We start from the raw sequence: 20,998 nt of genomic DNA, 5'->3' as shown, positions 1-20,998 counted from the left end.
TCCCAGTGTCCTCTTGGATCTTTGAAAGGGAGGGATTGTAAAATGATTTTATATATTGCAGAGATGGAGTCTAAGTCCTTGAGATTGAGCAATATTTTTCCAGCATGGATGAGGGTGCAAGATGAGGAAAATCTGGAAGGTTCTGTTTAACAAAGTTCCTGATTTGAAGATAGTGAAAGAAATGTGTAGCTGGAATGTTAAATTTGGAATGTAATTGTTCATAGGAAGCAAAGACGTTGTCTATATAAAGATCTCTAAGCAAGTTAATTCCAAATTTTTTCCAGATATTAAAAACTGCATATGTTTGTGAAGGTTGAAAGAGATGGTTCTCTTGCAGAGGTGCCACAGATAGAAGCTTCTCCGTCTTAAAATGCTTTCTACATTGGTTCCAGATTCTAAGTGAGTGGAGCACAATTGGGTTATTTGTATATTGCCGATAGCGTGTGTTTATTGGAGCGCATAGCAGGGAATACAAAGAAGTACTGCAGGATTTTACTTCTATTGTGGTCCAAGCCTGTGTATGTTCTTCTATTTGTGTCCAGGTTCTTATCGCCTGTATATTTGCTGCCCAGTAATAAAACTGGAAGTTAGGTAGAGCCATGCCACCTTCTGCCTTTTGTCTTTGTAGGGTCGCTCTTTTGATGCGTGGATGTTTTGAATTCCAAATAAATGAGGTTATTGTTGAATCTAATTGCCTAAAGAATGATTTATTAATGTATATTGGGATGTTTTGAAATAAAAAAAGGAGTTTAGGAAGAATATTCATCTTAACAGTGTTAATTCTTCCAGCTAGTGTGAGATGAAGGGTTGACCATCTATGCAAGTCTTGTTTAATTTTTTCCATGCTTCCATTATTGCTGTTATTATTTTAGACAATATATTTGCTTGTCTTATGCCAAGACAATGTAACCAATTGTAACATAAATGTTTTATGTTGCCTTTCAGTAAAGGTGTCAGCAAAATAATGTAATGCACAAATATTAATAACACAGTGTAACACATTGATTAAAACAAATAAGGAATTTAGTAAGAATAAGCTCATTCAATAAAAATTAAAAAGGATATATTATAACTCAAGATCCAGTAAAAGACATTCATTCATCCAATGTTTAAATGGTTTATCCATTTCTGTTATCAGGTACAAAGCGAGTACAGTCATACTTCCTGATCACAGATAAAAAATGTGTTATGTGTCTAGAAGAAGAAACATTACGATGTCTCCCTTCAATGCATTACATTACAAAAATTTCCTTTTTACCAAAAACGTAATCCTAAACAAGGACTAAAATGACTATAATAATTACCATTAACTGAAAATCATACTTTTTCTGTTTTAGTATATTTAATGTTAATAAAATACTGTGTGTATACACATATATGCTAAACTTTCTAGAATCAAATTTGAAAAATAGTTTCAATACTTTGAGACTGTGATGCCTGGGTTGATCACAGCTTTCCTATTTGAACTCAGGACATCAATAGTCAAAAACCGAGATGGACTAGGGTGAATGATTACACAAAACAACAAGACAGGTACAAATCAGGGCTTTGTGCCATTTCATTCTACAACAATAAAGTGTCCAAAACAAAGTGCCATGCAGCTCCATTAAATAAATAATAAATAGTTCCATGAAAATATGTGCTCTTATCTGAAGGATAATAAGATCAATAAATAAATTCCAATAAGGGAAAATCTATGAGTAAAATATAGTCAATAATCTACAGTAAGTACTAGTCTCTGCAGAACACTGACCTGAGTGGGCGGATTTCAAGTACTGGAAGTGTATTACAGTGGGCGGTTTCCAAGCATTTTTCTGATTGGCTAAAACAAAAACTGGGTGGATTTTAAGTGGAGTAGGCGGGTTCCATTGGAGTTTCTGATTGGCTAAAATGAGAACTGGGCGGATTTCAAGTTAAGTATCTGATTGGCTGTGTGACAGGACTTCTTATCATACCGGGAAAAGAATCTTAGTCTGGATGCTTGCAGCACATCATGCAGAAACAGTGGCGGCGGATCGGATGCAGTACATGACCCGGTGTAATGTGCCTGCTTTGCTCTGCATTAAGCGATACAGTTCCAATTTATAACCATACACATCCACACGCAATCTCCTGCTGAGCACGCTTTTTTTTAATCAACTTACCATTCTTCCGGATGTCAATGTCAGATACGCTGCACATTACATTTATTCTCGTTACTGTGTACCTTGCTAGTAGCGGGTTGGACTCCCTTTTACTGTATTCAATGACAATGCAAGTCCCCATCTCAGTTGAATTAAACATTGAAATCACACAGCACAAGACTTGGCATGAAAAACAACGTATAAAACACAACCAAGGCAGGTAAAAGTTAGTAAAATTGACAATCATGTAAAAGATAAAAATATAAATTGCTTAAAAGTGTAAGGTGTAATGAGTACCAGATTACAGCAGCAAGTACATGTATTATGAACAAGACTTATGAGTATGGATATTAAAGACGTTCCAATTTATAACCACACACATCTACACGAGATCTCCTGCTGAGCACGCTTTTTTTAATCAACCTACCATTCTTTGAATGTCTTTAATATCCATACTCATAAATCTTGTTCATAATACATGTACTGGCTGCTGTAATCTGGCATTCATTACACCATACACTTTTAAGCACTTTATATTTTTACCTTTTACATGTCAATTTTACTAACTTTTACCTGCCTTGGTTGTGGTTTATACATTGTTTTTAATGCCAAGCCTTGTGCTGTGTGATTTCAATGTTTAATTCAACTGAGATGGGGACTTGCAGTGTCATTGTATACAGTAAAAGGGGGTCCAACCTACTACTTGCAAGGTGCACAGTAATGAGAATAAATGTAATGTGCAGCGTATCTGACATTAACATCCGGAAGAATGGTAGGTTGATTAAAAAAAGCGTGCTCAGCAGGAGATCGCATGTGGATGTGTGTGGTTATAAATTGGAACTGTACCGCTTAATGCAGAGCAAAGCAGGCACATTACACCGGGTCATGTACTGCATCCGATCCGCCGCCACTGTTTCTGAATGCTGTGCTGCATGCATCCAAACTAAGATTCTTTTTCCGGTATGATAAGAAGTCCTGTCACACAGCCAATCAGATACTTAACTTGAAATCCGCCCAGTTGTCGTTTTAGCCAATCAGATACTCCAATGGAACCCGCCTACTCTGCTTGAAATCCACCCAGTTTTTGTTTTAGTCAATCATTACAACGCTTTGAAACCGGCCACTGTAATACACTTCCAGTACTTGAAATCCACCCACTCAGGTCAGTGTTCTGCAGAGACTAGTACTTGAGCAAAACAGGCACATTACACATCCCAGTATTTTATATATATATATATATGTATTATATTTTAAATATTGAAAGTTAGTGGCAGAACCAAGCCGTTACAGTTGTATTTTGCAGGTTGTGTTCCAGTTTCCATGTTTTTTGTCACCGAAAAAAAGGTTTAACGATGATTGGATGCTTAAAACAAGCCCATACAGCTTGGGGAACGCCCATTACATTCTCTGATTGGATGCTTGAAACCCGCCCATACTGCTTGGGGAACGCCCATGTTGTTCTGCAGAGACTCCCTTCTCCAATAATCGGGTTTCCTTTCATTCTCACACTCGGAGCCCAAATCATCTCTCCCTCATCTCCCCTGCTCACACTTTTTGCCTTCTCAGCCAGTTGTGGTCCCCCTCTCTTGCTTTCATGCCAGCCATCTTAGTCATCCAGTGCTGGGATGCTAGGAGTTGGAACTCCATCATCCAACTACCTGTCCTTGGTCCAAAAGGAACCCTGGAGCACTCAATCACTACCTCCTATCTGTATTATTCTGTAGGAGTACCATTCCCCTCACTCCCTCAGGCGGTTTGTATTCTTCCCACCACACTGACTTATTCTACTGATTTCTCATTCATACTTTCTTGATTGATCTTCCTGATGGTTCCCTTCTATCCTGTTTAGGCTCTTCTTTTACTCCTGTGGGTACAGACACCTTAATTATGACCCGTGGAGCACCAATGAAGAATAGCTGAGCTGATTTCACCTACATATTAAAGTGTACACTCCTAATGTGCAGTACCATACTCATCCACTTTAATTAATTTAGGTTCATGGGAGCCAGGAGACTAACCCCTTCAGAATCTGGCTGAAGATGAATCAATTCTCGGCTGGATACAAAGAAGTTTATAATTAATCTTCTTCTTTAGATCACCTTTTTCCACATCTTCCTGTCATCTGCATCTTGCTCCATTACACCCACCACCTTCATGTCCTCTCTCATCACATCCATAAACCTCCTCTTAAGCCTTCCTCTTTTCCTCTTGCCTGCTAGCTCCATCCTTAGCATTCTTCTCCCAATATACCTAGTATCTCTCCTTTGCACATGTTCAAACTAAAGCAATCTCACCTTTCTGGCTTTACCTCCAAACCATCCAACCTGAGAAGACTCTTTAATGTACTTGTTCCTAATCCTGTCCATCATCCTCACACCCAATGCAAATCTTGACATTTTTATCTCTGCCACCTCCAGCTCTGACTCCTTTTCGTTAGTGCCACCTTCTCCACCCCATATAACATAGCTGGTCTTACTACTGTTTTGTAGACTTTCCCTTTCATTCTTGCTGATATCCGTCTGTCGTAAATCACTCCTTACACTCTTGTCCACCCATTCCACTCTGTTTGCACTCACTTCTTCACCTCTCTTCCACAATCCCTATTACTCTATACTGTTGATCCCAAGTATTTAAACTAACCCACCTTTGCCAACTCTTTTCCTTGCATCCTCACCATTCCCCTGACCTTCCCCATATTCACACACATGTATTCTGTATTGGTCCCCCTTCATTCCTCTCCCCTCTAGAGCATATCTCCACCTCTCCTGGGTCTCCCCAACCAGCTCCCTGCTCTCGTTACAGATCACAGTGTCATCTGCAAACAAATTAGTCCATTGGGACTTCTGTCTAATCTCGTCTGTCAGCCTGTCCATCACCACCGCAAATAATAAAGGGCTTAGAGCCGATCCCTGATGTAATCCTACCTCAGCCTTAAATGCAATCGTCAGTTCTACCGCAGACCTCACCACTGTCACACTTTCCTTGTACATATCCTGTACTACTCTTACATACTTCTCTGCCACCTATCTTTCTTATACAATATCACAACACTTCTCTAGGTACCCCGTCATATGCTTTTTCAAGGTCCACAAAGACACAATGTAACTCCTTTTAGCCTTTATAATTAAATACTATTTTCATCTGAAACAAAATGTATTATACCCAAACTATTTTTAGCATCAAAAAGCATTTTAATATAAAGAAATATTACACAACACTGGAATCCAATCCTGCGTCACAAACTAGAATAAAATGATCTCAGTAAATAAATGGGAGAGCTTACATACCATAATACAATTAACATATTCAAAAATAATATATAAATGAAGACTTTTGGAGTTTGATGGTTGAAATTGCATTGTTCACTTCTACTCTAAATAAATGGCAGGAATAAATTGTCTTTTTTGAATCAATAGTTACCTTTACAGGAAAAAATGAATTCAAGGGAAACATGACTTCCTCTTTAATAATGAAGAACAGTGATTCCATTACACATATAAAAATGCAATGTTTAGTAACTTGGGGAGGTAGGCTAAAAAATAAGCAAGAATTTGGTCAGATTGCAGACCCAGTAGTCTATTTGTTTATTTAGAAGCTAGCAAAATCCTCAAACTTCAAGGGTAACATATGGCAACTGATTTTAAACAAAGCTTTCTGACATAAAGTTGTCTTACACAGTTTGTGGTACTCTTCAAGAACTAAAGTTGATGTACGGTAGCACAGTAGTTAGTGTTCCTGCCACCTCATAGCACCCAATGTTTGAACCTTATGCCAAGTCAATGAAATTTGCATGTTCTCTGAAATGTGTGGGTTTTCCTCCAGTTTTCTGACCACATCCCAAAAGAAACGCAAGTTTGGTTAATTTTTGATTCCAAACCAAAGTTTTGAGTATGTGGGAATGTGTGTGAGTGTGCCCTTATTCTGGCTCCCTGTGACTCAGAATTTGTTGAGTTGAGTTTGATTATATTATGTCTTGAGCAAAAGAACAGAATATGCTATAGCTCACCATTTCATTATTTTTTAAAAAATCAATATATATGTTCACACTGTATGCTTGAAACTAAACAATAAGTCAATAAGCATTGAGAGCAGGGGAAAATACTTTTATATTTTTCTCAAATATCCACATTGTTTCTTCTCCCACTAAACTGAAGCTACTTGTAATTAACTGCTGCAAATAAAATAATTTTCTAAAAATAAAAACTGCACAGATTTCATTTGCTTGTCTCATTTTAAAACTTTTTTTAACTAATAATTTGAGGCAGAGTATCAGCATTTTGTAATTTGAGTACAAAACACCTGAACCAAATCATTTAGTTTAAAATTCATGCATAAACTAATGCACATCTAAGAGAATGTCAAATTCCCACAGTAACTAATAAACCATAACTAGTAGCTGGTTCTCAGAGTGGGAACAGGTTTAAATTACCCCCATAATGAGTGAGTGCTAAAAAAGACAAGTTAACAAAATGGGCAGATCTATAAAGAAGCTATGGGCTCCTTACTGCAGGTGCAGAATGTTACTGTTACTGTACTATATACTGCATGTGTATCTGTGCAATATGAGCATATCCAGGCAGGCAGTAGGCTTATACTGTTATTGCTAGAATGAGCCCTGTTGATTTCACAAATGACAGCTATTCACTCCTCCTCCTCCTCTAATGGCTATGTTTAGACACACGTTTCATTTAAAGTAACTTCAGCTGGTGACCTTTCACTGAGTGGTGCTTTGTCAGCAAGACAGAGCAGGAAGTTTTGGAAAGGAGCAGTCAAAATAAACAAAATTTGGGTAAGTGTGCCAAGCACCCCGCCCCCCCAACACACACATCTAATCAAATGGGGCTGGGGTTACACACATGCTTCTGCCATAAATGTTTAGCATTCCTGACAAACAGTAAAATTCTGGACAGTAAGACCACTGGAGCTTATTTTCAGTCAGCCTAGAAACATAACTTCAGTTTTTCAAGGCCATTAATAATTCGGTTTTATATCATGGACAAAGACATAGTTAAAGTTTAAATTTTGTTTTCACTTTTAATCATTTATAATTTAGCAGTGAAAACACAGCTAAATTTTAAACTGCTGGATGAGAGTGTGAAGTTGTTAATTTGACTTAAAGGTCAAAGACAGAAATGATGTCTCGCAAGACTTTGAAAACTGCCTCTTGCCATCAACACTGGGTATGGGGAAATTACTTTAACTTTTTATGTGTTTTGGTCTTTGCTGGGGATGCTAAAAGCCAGTTTGTTTGCTATCTTGCATGACAGTTCTCTTCCTCATGGTTCATGTTTGTTGAGAAGTTGTGAAGCTTCTTACATCTTTGTAGTTAGACGAATACTGCCTTTCTAACTAAACTGGGCTCCCTCTGTTCCACCACAGCCATGAATATTTTTGCCCATGGCCTGCATGCTAACGTAAAAGCCCTCACCAAAATTTGAAAACAGCTCTACAAAACACCTACATCATTACACCCTAGATATATCTGTGGAACCTTTCCAAATTAACCATCCATCATCTAACCCGCTGAATCTGAATACAGGGTCACAGGGGTCTGCCAGAGCCAATCCCAGCCAACACAGGGCACAAGGCAGGAACCAATCCTGGGCAGGGTGCCAACCCACCGCAGGACACACACAAACACACCCACACACCAAGCACACACTAGGGCCAATTTAGAATTGCCAATCCACCTAACCTGCATGTCTTTGGATTGTGGGAAGAAACCGGAGTTCCCGGAGGAAACCCACGCAGACACGGGGAGAACATGCAAACTCCACGCAGGGAGGACCCGGGAAGCGAACCCGGGTCTCCTAACTGCGAGGCAGCAGCCACCACTGCGCCACCATGCCGCCTCCAAATTAACCTACGTAGGAATTAAGCGAAAAAGAAAAGAGATCAGAAATACATACAAACAATTGTAAAGCAACCATTACTTGATTATTTAATTTTTGGCATTTCTGCAATCTTTATATATCACATCTCAAGGTGAGAGCTTCATCTCTCAAAGCAAACTACACCGGCATAATCTTTGGCCTTTTCCAGAATAGTCATATTTCTGTTAACTTAAAGCTACAATGTAATTTATAATAAAACCCCAAAGGCCTACTTAAGTAATGATGCTGCCGAGAAACAGAAAAATTAAGCTCATTTGTATTTGAGCCATAATTCGCAGCAGGGTGCATGACCTACAAAGAAAACACTGAAATCTGCATTTCAAGACAAACACCAATCTAGAGTCTCTGAATACATGCATGGAGCAAGATGCCCATATGAACAAATATTATTACATTTGAAAAAAGGTACATAATCATCCCAAGGTGTAGATTTAGGTAGCCAGCTGGCACATAACCTCTGTGCTGGGATTTCTATATAGTAACTCAGTTTAGTGGAATGAATCTCCAGCCACTAAAGTCACGGTTCATGCTGGCTAACGGTGAATTCTGAAAGAACTGATTAAATATTTGTGTTGGCCATAGGAATGAATCATCTATGCCTCTCAAGAAAATATAGCAGGGAACTTAGCATCTAAGCCCTTTTCATAACCCTTACAATTAGTAGTTTTAAGACAGGAGATAGAATAAGGTTGCCGTCTATACACAAGTATACATTCACTAAAGTAAAAAAAAAAAAATTATAAACTCACTGAAGCTTTCCAGTATAGTGGAAATATATGCCTAAAAAAACTTTCCATGTTTTTAAAAATTCAACAGATTTGCAATTCATTAACTCTACTAAAACACAGACACAGTCATAGAATCACTCTTTTTTGCCATTCTTACTTGGCCTCTGCATTTCACTGCTTTCTTTTAACATTGTGCCCCACAACTGCAAAGCTCTCATAACATCTTGAGACTGGCAGTCCACTTCACACACTTAACAATAGAATTCCTGAAGCCTACGAAAAAACTTGCAATTCCGGCCCACCTTAACATTAGAATTACCAAACATTACGAAAAAACTCTTAAATCCGGCCCACCTTAAATCCGCTTGCACATCCCCATTCAGCGTCTTTTGTCTTGTAAATGTATCGATAAGCCCAAGGAGCAAGCAGCCTGCTATCCCATCCTCCCACTGCCACAGAAACAGCAAAAACTTCTCCTAGCTCATGCCTTGTTTATCAGGGAGTCAGGTACCTAGAGCTGTATAAGCTAAAAAATATATCATTATTTGGAACACATGCATTTCATGTGTGTTCTGTGTCTTCAAAGATCTATGTAAGTGTAAGCATGACAGAAATGTTGAACACATATCTAAAAAGACAAACTTTTTTCATGTTTTAATACTAACAACAAAATTTTGACATGAAGTGTATAATGTATGAAGACTGAAGTCCAAATATCAAATAAGTACTTTCACAAAAAATACAAATATAATAGAACAAGTGCGCTTTAATTCAAGATTATAACCGGAGAAAAAGAAATCGCGTTAATGTACATCCCTGTAGTGACTGCTTTGGTAGTACAGTGGTTAAAGTTGCTGACTCCTATTCAAATGGTTGCCAGTTCGAGTCCCAGAATAAACCTTTTGAATAGTGAGCTGGCATTTTTCATGGCATTACACGTGAAATTTGTGAGCATGCCCTTGTCGATAAAAGAGAGGAAGCTCTGCAGTCTACTTGTGACTTTATGCTGTAGGAAGATAAGTACTTAAATCAAGGTAAATAACATTCGATCTGGCTTTCATATAGGTAGATATAAATGTTTTTTATGTAAAGACCATCACAAAACATAATCACAAACAGGAATTTGCATGATACGTTGGCGATCTCTGTAAGCCATGCTGTTTCATTGAAGGACAGGTGTGAAGCAGGCTGACTGGCAGGATGATGCCGGACCTTGACCTGCATTGAAATGGTGCCATCTTTTCCCTTTACGCCTGGTGCAGCTGCGTTGTTCTTATATGCGAGTGGACTTTTCTTGTGGGGAGGGCTTCTGTTCTCTTTCTGCGATCTGAGTTCACCACTGTTATAGCTTGTCTTTATTTGAAAACAGCAGTGTCTGATTGGGGCGAGCGTGAATGCGACTGAGAGAATAAAACAATAAAAAAATGATAACCTTTACAAGTACCATACATTTACACGGGCTGTTACAGACTCAAATCAAATGCATATTTTTATTGTATAATAGTAACAATAAGAACAGCTCAATACTCAAAAGGTTTATTCTGAGACTTGTGAAGACTCGAACCGGCAAACATTTGAATAGGAATCAGCCACTCTAACCACTGTACTACTAAAGCAGGTGCTACAAAGATGTACACTAACGTGATTTATTTTTCTCCAATAATAGTCTTGAATAAAAGCGCACTTGTTCTTATTATATTTGTGTTTTTTATGAAAGTGCTTATTTGATATTTGGACTTCAGTCTTCACACAAAACACTTAATGTCAAAATTTGGTTGTTTGTACTAAAACATGGAGAAAGTTTGTGTTTTAGGTATGTGTACATAACATTTCTGTCATGCTTACACTTATATAGATCTCTGTAGACACGGCTCACACATGAAATGCATGTGTTCCAAATAACGCTATATTTTTTAGCATATACAGCTCTATGGTGCCTGACTCCATGATAAACAATGGTTCAGTTGGAAAAGGTTTTTGCAGTTTCTGCAACGGTTGAGGGGGAAAGTATAGCAGGTTGCTTGGGCTTATCGACACATTTACAAGACAAAAGAAGCTGACAGAGAAGTGAGAGTGGATTTAGGGTGGGCCGGATTTACAAGTTTTTTGTAAGCTTTGGTAATTCTAGTGTTAAATCCCTTCGCACCTCTCCATCTGAATCTTTTGTTTTGTAAATATGTCGATCAGCACAAGACTTGGTCTGGACTAAATGATGGTCTGTTATGTCTCAATAAATTAAACTCTAAAATCACTGCAGGATATGCTCAGTTGTCAGCAATACAATGTAGTTCTACATTTGTAACTGTAGGTATTAAATTCTCTTAGATTTCTCTTCTGAGCATAAGTATCAGAAAAGGTCTACGAAAAAACTCGGCCCACCTTAAATTTCTTTGCACCTCTTTATCAGCGTTTTTTGTTTTGTAAATGCGTCAATCAGCACAAGCAGCTTGCTGTCCCATCCCCCACCTTGACGGAGTTCAACTCTCCCAGCTCAAGCCAAGGCTCCTTATCTGCATGTCATGTGCCTGGAGTTGTATAGGGTAAATAATACAGAATATTGTTATTTGGAATATTTCATGTGTGTTCCATGTCTAAAAAGATATGGGTAAGTGTAGGATGAAAGGAAATGTGAGAAATGCTGAACACATACCTAAAGCAGAAACTTTTTCCATGTTATACTAATAATGATGAGAAGTGTATAATGTGTGAAGGCTTTAGTCCAAATATTAAATAAACACATGCTTTTTTTCAAGAATATAACCAAAGAAAAAAAAAACATTCGATTTACATGTGCTGCGGTGGGCTGGCGCCCTGCCTGGGGTTTGTTTCCTGCCTTGCGCCCTGTGTTGGCTGGGAATGGCTCCAGCAGATCACTGTGACCCTGTAGTTTGGATATAGCGGGTTGGATAATGGATGGATAGATGGATTTACATGTGGCTGTCAATGAGTTAAAAACTCGAAGCTCAAATGTCAATCGACCGGGAGTTTACACAAATTTTTGAACGGCGCAGAGGTAAGAACTGCTGCCTTAGAACCCGAAGGTACTGGGTTCAAGACTTCATAAGCTTCAGGAATTCTAAAGTTAATACCAAATATGATTCACTATTCAAAACATTTTGCTCTGTTATTTTTAATGATGGCGTACGGTGGCACAGTGGTAGCTCTAGTGCCTCGCAGTAATGTGACCAGAGTCTGTATCTCAGGTCCTTTCAGCGTGGAGATTGCATGTTGCCTGTGTGGGTTTCCTCCAGGTGTTCTGGTTTCCTCCCACTGTCCAAAGACATGCAGGTCAGGTGAACAGATGACACTTAATTGACCCTAGTCTGTGGATGTATGTGTTCATCCTGCCATGGACTGGCACCCTGTCCAGGGGTTGTTCCTGCTTTGCACCTTATCCTAGCTTGGCTAGGCTCCATCCCTTTTCACGACACTGATGTGGATAGAGTGGGTCAGAAAATTACAAAATTTTTATTGACTTGTTTGAAAATCAAAACCTGTGCTCACATAGTCTTCTGTTAAGATCTGGCTGAGGTGCCATACCTAAGCACTAATTTTTAATACAATTAGCCTTTGCATTCTCCTGCCATTATCTTTTGCTGTACAACAGTAATCAGGTGGCAGTAACTTGATTGGGAGGGCAAGGAAAGTAAAAGAGGAAGCTGGATAAGACTCTTCACTCTAGTATTGTGCTTAAGTTTCTCTGCAAAAGCTTGTAGTTACGCTACTCTTGTTTTCTGGAAAGCTTTCGTGATTTTTGACCCATTTCTAAAATTTTTATTTGCATTTTCCTTTACCTATTTTTTCTGGCCTTCTGTCTATTTAATTATTATACTTTAGAATATGGACTTAAGCAAACAATGATTGCTTTATTTTGCTTTAAAGGACAGCAGCAAGGCTATTATTTCGAGTAGCTAGCATCACAAGGCTGCACTGTTCACAGACCGGCACATCAGGCTGGGATCTAAGGAATACAGGCATATAGTCATAAAAAAGGAGACAAAGCGTAAAAGGCAAAAGTGTCTTGAAAGGTACAAGGCAAATGTTGAAAAAAAATACCAGAAGACAAAAGGAGTTTGAAGCACAGATACTTAGGTAATTGGTTAAACTGAAGACCCTCTACAGACACATGTCAAATAGGGCAGAAACATACTGCAGGAAAAAAAAAGAGTAGGGAAGAGCTCAAGTCAAACTCTGTTCAGGACAACAGACGTTCAAGCACGGTAAAGTCTTTTTTTATAACATGGCAACCTGAGTATTGCAAAAATAAGCTTATATACCTGCATCTAGATGTGATAATATGATGAATTAAATTCCTTACTGTTTTGGAATAAACCTTGTGGGTAGGTGCACTAGGCAGCGTACAAGCTATTCAGGGTCAATAATTTGATTAGGAATGGCCCACTTGGGCCATATGGTAAATGTTTTTCTTCTTAAACCTATTACTATTTATTATTGTTTGAGTTAAGGGGTGACATCATGTGCACCAATATAGGCCACAGAAGAAGAAAGTCACTTCTGTATGATAAAAATCAGTAAAGATTCACAGTATCCATGATATTCCACCATCTGAGTAATATCCTCATTTTTGCCTTTCAATTCATTGAAATGAGCATCAGTGGTATGCAAATAAGCTTGATAGACAATTTTAAATTTTAACTGGCTTGATTGAATAGGGGTGTGCGTGCGAGTGTGCAATGCAACTGACTGGCATCCCTTCATAGTTATTTCTAGCCTTGGACTCAGTAATGCTAGTCCCTCGAGATTTTGTATTGGATAAGTGGGTACAGAAAATTAACATGCTGTATGACTGAAAAACATACTAGCACAAATTTAAAAAACTCATCTATTCAAAGTGAATGAAATACACATCACAGCAGAATTTAAATTTTGAAAGTACACAATAGCATTAATAACTGAAATATTTTAATGTCATCCACATACCAAGTGACATTCAAATGCCATTCAGCATGTATCTAAGTAAAGATATGAAACAGGTGGCAGTTCAACCTGCTTTATCACTGTGTCTCACAAAATTATTCATATTTTAAAAATGCAATGCAATAAAGAGGATAAAAAACATCAAAGTAATGCATTAATGTTAATAATCTAAAGCAAAAATAAAATAAAAAAGTCCACTCGGCCCTTTCTGTAAATCACTTCAATCTAGTTTGGCTTGTGGCATGGCAGCTCCTGTTCTGACTATCATTAGATGGAAAGCATGGCTGCACCCTACATGGGTGGCCACTCCATTGCAAGCTGCATACAGAACTAAATTAGAGAACCAATTTTAACTCAAGAGGAAATACTGGAGTATTAAATAGTTTTTTTGTATTAAAGCTTATCACAGACAAAATAAATAATCTGTTATTATTACTAGAAACATCACATCCTAATTACCAGAACAGCTAATTTTAGTCAATCTTTATTATACAAAACATGTTGTTCCAATGTTCGTTACAAGAATGGTAAAATTCAACTTTCTGAAGAGCATGGTGCATCATTAGAGCTCAAGAATGAACCATGGAAAGATTTCTGAGGTGGAAGTAGAATCTGAGGCCATCTCCTAGTTGCTCTGAGTCTAGCTACTTAGCCAACAAAGCATTGGGCTTAATTTTTTATTTTTATGAGCTTTTAGAGAAAAGAGTTCTCTTACTCGTTTTCCATTTGAGCAGTAGCAAGTTTGATAATAACTTGGACAGGCCAAGATAATATGTTAATAATTTTACATTTAGCCAGCAGTCTATTAAAAGGCAGAAAATGTCAACAGTGACCAGCACATGAACTCTATATCTAGATGCTCTGAGGAAGTAATGAAAATTTCCACTTAGTAAGAAGTACATATCATTTTTTTAATATTCTTTTTTCAGTACAATTTTTAGGGTTCAAAGGTAAACATCAGGAATAAAGTAGAAACTATCTCTAGATAGGATGCAAGTCAATTTCAATTTACAATTTCTCATACTGTACTAATTTACAACCACCCTTTAACATAACATTCAAGCCTTTAGAATGTTAAGAGAAAACAAAAATCTCATGCTCAAAGACAGAAAACTGAAAAACATAAAATAAATACAAAACTTTCCTCACATGTTTGCATCATCCATTTCCCAAACTGGTTTATCCTGCAGCTGGAGCCCATTCCAGAGCACAAGGCACGAATAATTCCTGGACTTCCAGTCCATCGCAGGCTGAACACACTTACACATAAACACACATTAAGGCTAATTTGGCAATGCCAATTCACCCAACTGGCATAATTTTACAGTAATTTTTTTTACAAGATGATCCTGAACAAATACATAACACTTACAACAAACATACCGCTCTCAGACTGCATAGAGAGAAACTGGGGCAGAAGTAGTGGCTGCAGAGAGTAATAATTTCAAAGTTGTTGTTGAATCAGAAAACAAGGTAATTTCATTTCAAGCTGCTACACTTAGCAACAATGTGCAATGAATCTAACACTGAAGCAAGCCATGTTTGGCTCTGAATGTGCAACACTGATGTAATTCAGTTATGATGAGAACAAGTAACAGCATGAAGGGATGGAACACATCACACCAAACAGGCTCTCACTGCAGCAAACATTGCATCTGTCAGCAGATTCACTGTTCCTAATTAGACTTGCTTCCTCAATTTCAATGCAAGGCAATGGGCACCTTACTCAGCTTTGCAAGGAGGTTCAGACTATACCAGGCAGACTGGTTGCTGTAAGTGTTTGGCACCTTTCTGTACACTAGGGGGGTTGGAAAGGAGATTATACAGTAGCAGACCTGACAACTGTAAGCCAAAAGAACTACATGTGACAGGTCTCAAGGCCATCCAGTCTCTGGCATGTGGCTTAATGAAAGCTCAGCCATCTTCATTTAATGGTCTACCACAAACCTCTTTTAAATGAGAGGGTCCATTAAATGATTTAAACTTGAACTCACATCAGCAGTGCACAAAAAAACCCTATCACCCAGTAAACCTTCACCCAGCAATCCAGGTTATGACAGACAAAGAGAAACTTTCCCCCTTGGAACACGCCTTTGAACCAAATAAGATAGCCTTCATCCAGTAGAAGATGATCTACCTGACAACATAATCCCCAGACCAAAGCATTCTCCATTTGGTGACAAAGCCATCAGGTAGACAGATGCAGCTTTAACCCACAATACTGCTTCTGTCTGGTGGCACAGCAGTTAAACAGTGTTGGTTTCCATTTTTTGGCAGCTTTATCAGGAATAAACAGCAGAAACAGCATTCTAACCTAACAAGAAAACCTTTACCTGGCAACACAGCCTACAAAAAGGCATCTTCTATTTGGTAATACAGCCAGAAAACATCTACAGTCAGAGGAAGCCTCCGTATATAATAGTGTCTACTGAAAAACATTCAGTGAAATATCCTCCAACCCAAAATAATGACAAAATTCAAAGATAAACAGACCATAAGGTAATTTTTAGCTTTGGCAGTCTCCATTGAAGACAAATTGTACACTGACAGCCTCTAATCAGTGATGCAACCTTCAAAGAGAGAGACAGGGCTCTGATTATATTTGAAATATCCTGTTAAGACAGCTTGTAGTCCACATTGCCTTCATTGCCTTTCCACACAGTTCCAACATTCACTTCACAGAGAAACTGAATCCATAATAGTCATCATTCATTTAACTTTTAGGACTCAAAATATACAGTGTAAGACCTTCCTGTTGAGATTAGCACAGTACTTTTAATATTTACCTGAGTATATTTAAAGAATCATCTCCAGAAGAGCAGGGAGCCGAACAGGCTTAACCGTGGACACCACCATAAACCACAGTAGTATTGATTGAGCTCCAAGGATCACTATGATTACATACTGTATATGCCCAGAATAACTTAACTTCTGAGAATGCCTCTGAGGCCAAGGGTACAAAACCAGGCCTCAGTGACCAACCACAAAATGGCATGTGTAGTATTCTAGAAAAAAAGCCAGATCAGCATGTTCTGCTGTTGAAGATGGTGGGTAGTACGAAGAAAGTTGGAGGAGGAGAAAAAGGAAAAAGTGTTGTGGTGCAGAGATAGAAGACTTACCTTATAAAAGGTATGTTGTCAGGGATGCAACACAGGACAGATCCCATCTGCATAACAAGAGGTTGCTCACAAGATTGATTGTACACCCTGATGATCAAAGAAAAATTAGTTAATTGCAATTAATTTCAGGTACAAAGCACATGGGAAGCACATGGGAAGCCAAAGATTCCAAGCCTTTCCACTCTAAACCCATGAACTCCTCCTGTCTCTTATTGTATCACATATTTTCTTTCCACTTGGTCCAGAAGCCCTTTTTCTATTTCTCCCTCCCTCTACACTCTCACTCTAAGACCACCTTGCCCCAAACCCCCAACTCCCCCAAGTTTAAGAACCCCAAGAATTGCTCCCACACTGAAAATTTGTTAATTTTCTTTTGACAGGGAGAAATGAGAAAGGAAAGAACTGGTAACTTAGAATGGAGTTTTAGCTGCTATGATGTGCAGCAGAATGTCTGGTGTTTGGACTTGCACTGGTATTTCTTCTATAACTTCCATTGCCAGCCTCAAAGTAAGCACAAGGGAGTTTCCCAAATTCCTGGCATGCTGTGAAGGATGCTATTAACCAGGTCACTGCCCACTCTTTTTATCAAAGAGACAATGTCACAGTACCCCTGGAACAGCTCACAAAGCCAAGTAAATACCAGGCCATATCTTGAACTCCAGAAACATGGTAATAAATCACTAATTTTTCTGAATGTGCAAGATTTCACCTTTTACCCTTAAATAGTATATTCCCTTTAGATGGAAGTTTACTATGGGTGCCTTAGCTTTACAACTCAAATTCATGAGTTTTTTTTATTTATGACAGACAAGTGTAAGAGTTGGCAAATGTGAGGTGTGGGCAGATCTGTATCTGACTAAAGTGATGGCAAGAGGGTGAAAGGCAGTGAATGAGGCACAATGGTAAGTGGAAGCAAGAAAGAGTGATAGAAAGAGAGAGAGAGAGAGAGAGAGAGAAGAATAAAGAAGTTAACATTCAACTGCTTAGAGATATAAACTGGTGCAAGACTAGTAGGGAGGTGAAAAAGCAGAAGAGCTAACCAGAATTGGGAAAGGAATGGCTGGATATCAAGGACAAAGAGTTGTGAGAATATGAATGAACACTGCAAGGTAAAAGGAGGCTGAGGGGATGGGATTTGAAAACTTAAGGGTTGAAGGCCAGACAATGAGTAAAAGTGAGTGGCTGCAAAATATTGAAGGGTTAACCAGAACAGGAGAGACAACTGATGGCAATTAGGGGACAGGAAATTACTGAGGAAGAGGGACCAGTGAGAGGAGAGAGGAAAAGAGTGCTTGGAAACTCTTTTGAATTATTAAAGTCCCAGGAAATTTATGTTAAGAAGGTAGGTGTATCCACTGCAATTACGCTTATATATAAGCTTATGAACTATCACATTTTTTTGCTCAATTGCCTTGTGTCCCTGTGGTATATTTCTGGGCAAACCATTTTCCTGCCTCATTATAAAAATAGGCAAATAAGGTTAACTGCTCACTCTAAATTAGCCCAGTACAACTTACTATTACTGGGTGTCTGACTGTCCCCTAACGCAAACAGTCATCATATCCAGGTGACTGCCTTGCACATGATGCTGTTAAGAAAGATGCTCAAAATCAGTGACCCTGTAATGGTATTGTGAGTTCAGAAAGTGAAAGGATGTCCTTATTTCACTGTTGTGGCTGCCATATGTAAACTTTGAGTCAAGATTACTCTTCAGTGTGTCTACTATGAATTATTACAGTAAGGCTATATTAAATATATTCTGACTGACCAACCAGCTTTGTAATCATACTATGCATGTCTCCCTTACATTAACATGTACAATATGTCCTTAATAATGGTGAGGAGTGGGGGGTGGACTGGATGTGAGCGATGATGTGTAAAGAAAGAGGCAAGCATGTTGAATCATGTGTAATCTGACAGACTGAGGTGAAGGCAGCTCTAAGGAGTATAGACTGGGAACCAGATAACTAAACTCGAAATCCTGGGAATTTCCTCACTAGCAGTACAGAGCCTCCACTAATGGACCATTCTGTTTGAGTGCTGGTCACAACTGGAGTGGAAATGGCCTGAAGCCAACCCTAATGCTTCCCTAGTTAACTTTTCAATGTGAATTGTTTACTTTCTTCAACAGAATGTATTAATAATTACTCTTTTCCACAGAAAGAGTCAATGCTAGCTTAATATTTACTGACCTGTTTAATGTGTTAAGGATGAATGTGTGGATGCAACACCTCAAGACAACTAAAAGACTCATAAGATAATAATAATAATAATAATAATAAGATAATAAAATTCTAAAAAGTTAAAATGTGAACTAAACACTGTCTGAAAACAACCTACATCTAGCATTGGTAGATCTTCAATGGATGATATATGGGATATCAAAAGTTAATAAAGAGGACCAAGCTCTGACCAGATGAATAGAGAAAGAAAAAAAGGAAGGAAATCAAGCAGGAATTACCGTACCAGTTATCCACAGGGCAGACGTGCTTATTGGTCAAGGCCATTGCATATCTGCAAAAGAGAAATCACAAAATACTCATAATTAACATCTGCAAGACCTACCAAACCAAGAATTAGCTAAATCACAAGAAGCTCATGTACTCTCTGTCTCAGAACCACTAGCTAAAAGACCTCATTTCAGTACCTTCCACAATCTACAATCAGGTGTTAACAAACACTAAAGCAAAACTAGACAAGGTCATTGGAGCCTAATTCACAAGCAGTATCAATCATCAGACATCCATCTATTTGACCAAAAGCAGCTCAGTTCAGCCAGCGGTTAAAGGCCAATTAAGAGCACTTGACGCTCTCAATCAGCAAGGCTAACAAATTGTGAAGGGACATAGAGCAGCAAACAAACATGCAATTGGATATTGCGTATGGTTGGGGGTTAGGAGTTGCCAAGGAAGCAATAGTTACATGGAGAAATCCCACTGTGTGACACCTTATAACAGTCACATGACCTGATCCATTTGTCACTAAACTGTAAACATGTTCTTAGAATACAAACAAACTTACTTTTACAAAGCAGCTAAAACACTCTACAGGTGTGTATCAAACAGTGTTGTGTAGTGGCCAAGACATTGGACTTTAGGCTACAAGGTGAAAAGTTCTACTCTCCTCTTCATCTCCCGAAGAAGTAATTTTTTTGTACCTGTGCTCCAAATTAGAAAAAAATGTCTGCAGATAATTATAACATATGCTATACATTAATTTGACTTGGAAAATGTGTCTTTCAAATGTGCAGTAACAATAAAAATGTAGCTACTTCATTCTATAATTGCTACACTTGTATAATAAGTAACTTGCTCAGGATCATCAAGTGTGTCATCTGTAACCTTCAGCTTCACAGCTGCATACATCCTCCACATAAGTGCTGATTTACACACGATTGTTCCATCCCTTCAAGTCTGATATGTGTTTTCTTTGTCATTTGTCTCAGAAGGTCTCAAAACACAGGACACGTCCTGGGATATTTTAGCGGAATTCTTTCATTTTTCCCATAATTGAAAAATTCCACTTAAATATCCAGGATAATTTTTAATATTAGATAATAAGGTCCTTGTGTCTAATATTACAACAAGGGGACCATCAGGGGGAATTATCTTCTCATTGTTCATGACAACAGCACTCATCTTGACCCCATTAAAATGCCATTTTGCATATATACACTTTCTGTGCAAGTACTTTAATTCAGTATTATTTTAAAGTGTAAAAGTTAACATTTAGGAAATTGAGTTTTGAATTAAAAAAAATTGGATTCAAGAGGAAAAATGTACCATACACAAGGCATAAGGAGGTAATTGTTACAAATAAGGAAGTTTATGTTGGACAGAAAAGAGGAGTTCACCTGATCACCAGCACAGACTGCCTATATTTATTGCACCCAGCTCCACAAATACTCAAGACTGGTTACATTTGTGTATTTGTTAGTACATTCTAGTAAAGACTCAGGGTGGCCTGAAGCAATGCTAGAAGGACTACTTGAAGCATTCTCTAAAGGCCTTCTTCATTCCACACAGACAGGTTGAGACAATCACAGGTTGGAGATGGAAGATCATCAAAGGTCTCTGTCACTTCATGCAACAAGGGACCTATTAACAACCACAGAAGAGAGTAGCAAGGCATTTCTATTGATGCCAACCTACTGCACCTCAGGGACAATTCCTCTGCCCCTTGTGTCTTCGGGTCTG

The 20,998-nt window shown here is 38.4% G+C and overlaps 1 protein-coding gene across 5 annotated transcripts in view; it reads right to left on the bottom strand.

The window, feature by feature from the left end:
- The window catches only part of LOC120538985 (transmembrane protein 150A-like), a 115,149-nt gene that overhangs the window by 39,552 nt on the left and 54,599 nt on the right, over window positions 1-20,998 (bottom strand). For all 5 annotated transcript variants that reach the window (XM_039768651.1, XM_039768659.1, XM_039768642.1 and 2 more), the window contains 2 exons: window positions 19,269-19,316; window positions 16,803-16,889 (listed from right to left, as the gene is read on the bottom strand). In XM_039768651.1, coding sequence (XP_039624585.1) covers window positions 16,803-16,889; window positions 19,269-19,316 — 135 coding nt within the window. The remainder of the gene's footprint in view (window positions 1-16,802; window positions 16,890-19,268; window positions 19,317-20,998) is intronic.

This window comes from Polypterus senegalus, chromosome 1, assembly GCF_016835505.1.
Source record: "Polypterus senegalus isolate Bchr_013 chromosome 1, ASM1683550v1, whole genome shotgun sequence".
In the NCBI taxonomy this organism is placed as follows: domain Eukaryota; kingdom Metazoa; phylum Chordata; class Cladistia; order Polypteriformes; family Polypteridae; genus Polypterus; species Polypterus senegalus.
This window is presented reverse-complemented; position numbering and strand designations above follow the sequence as displayed.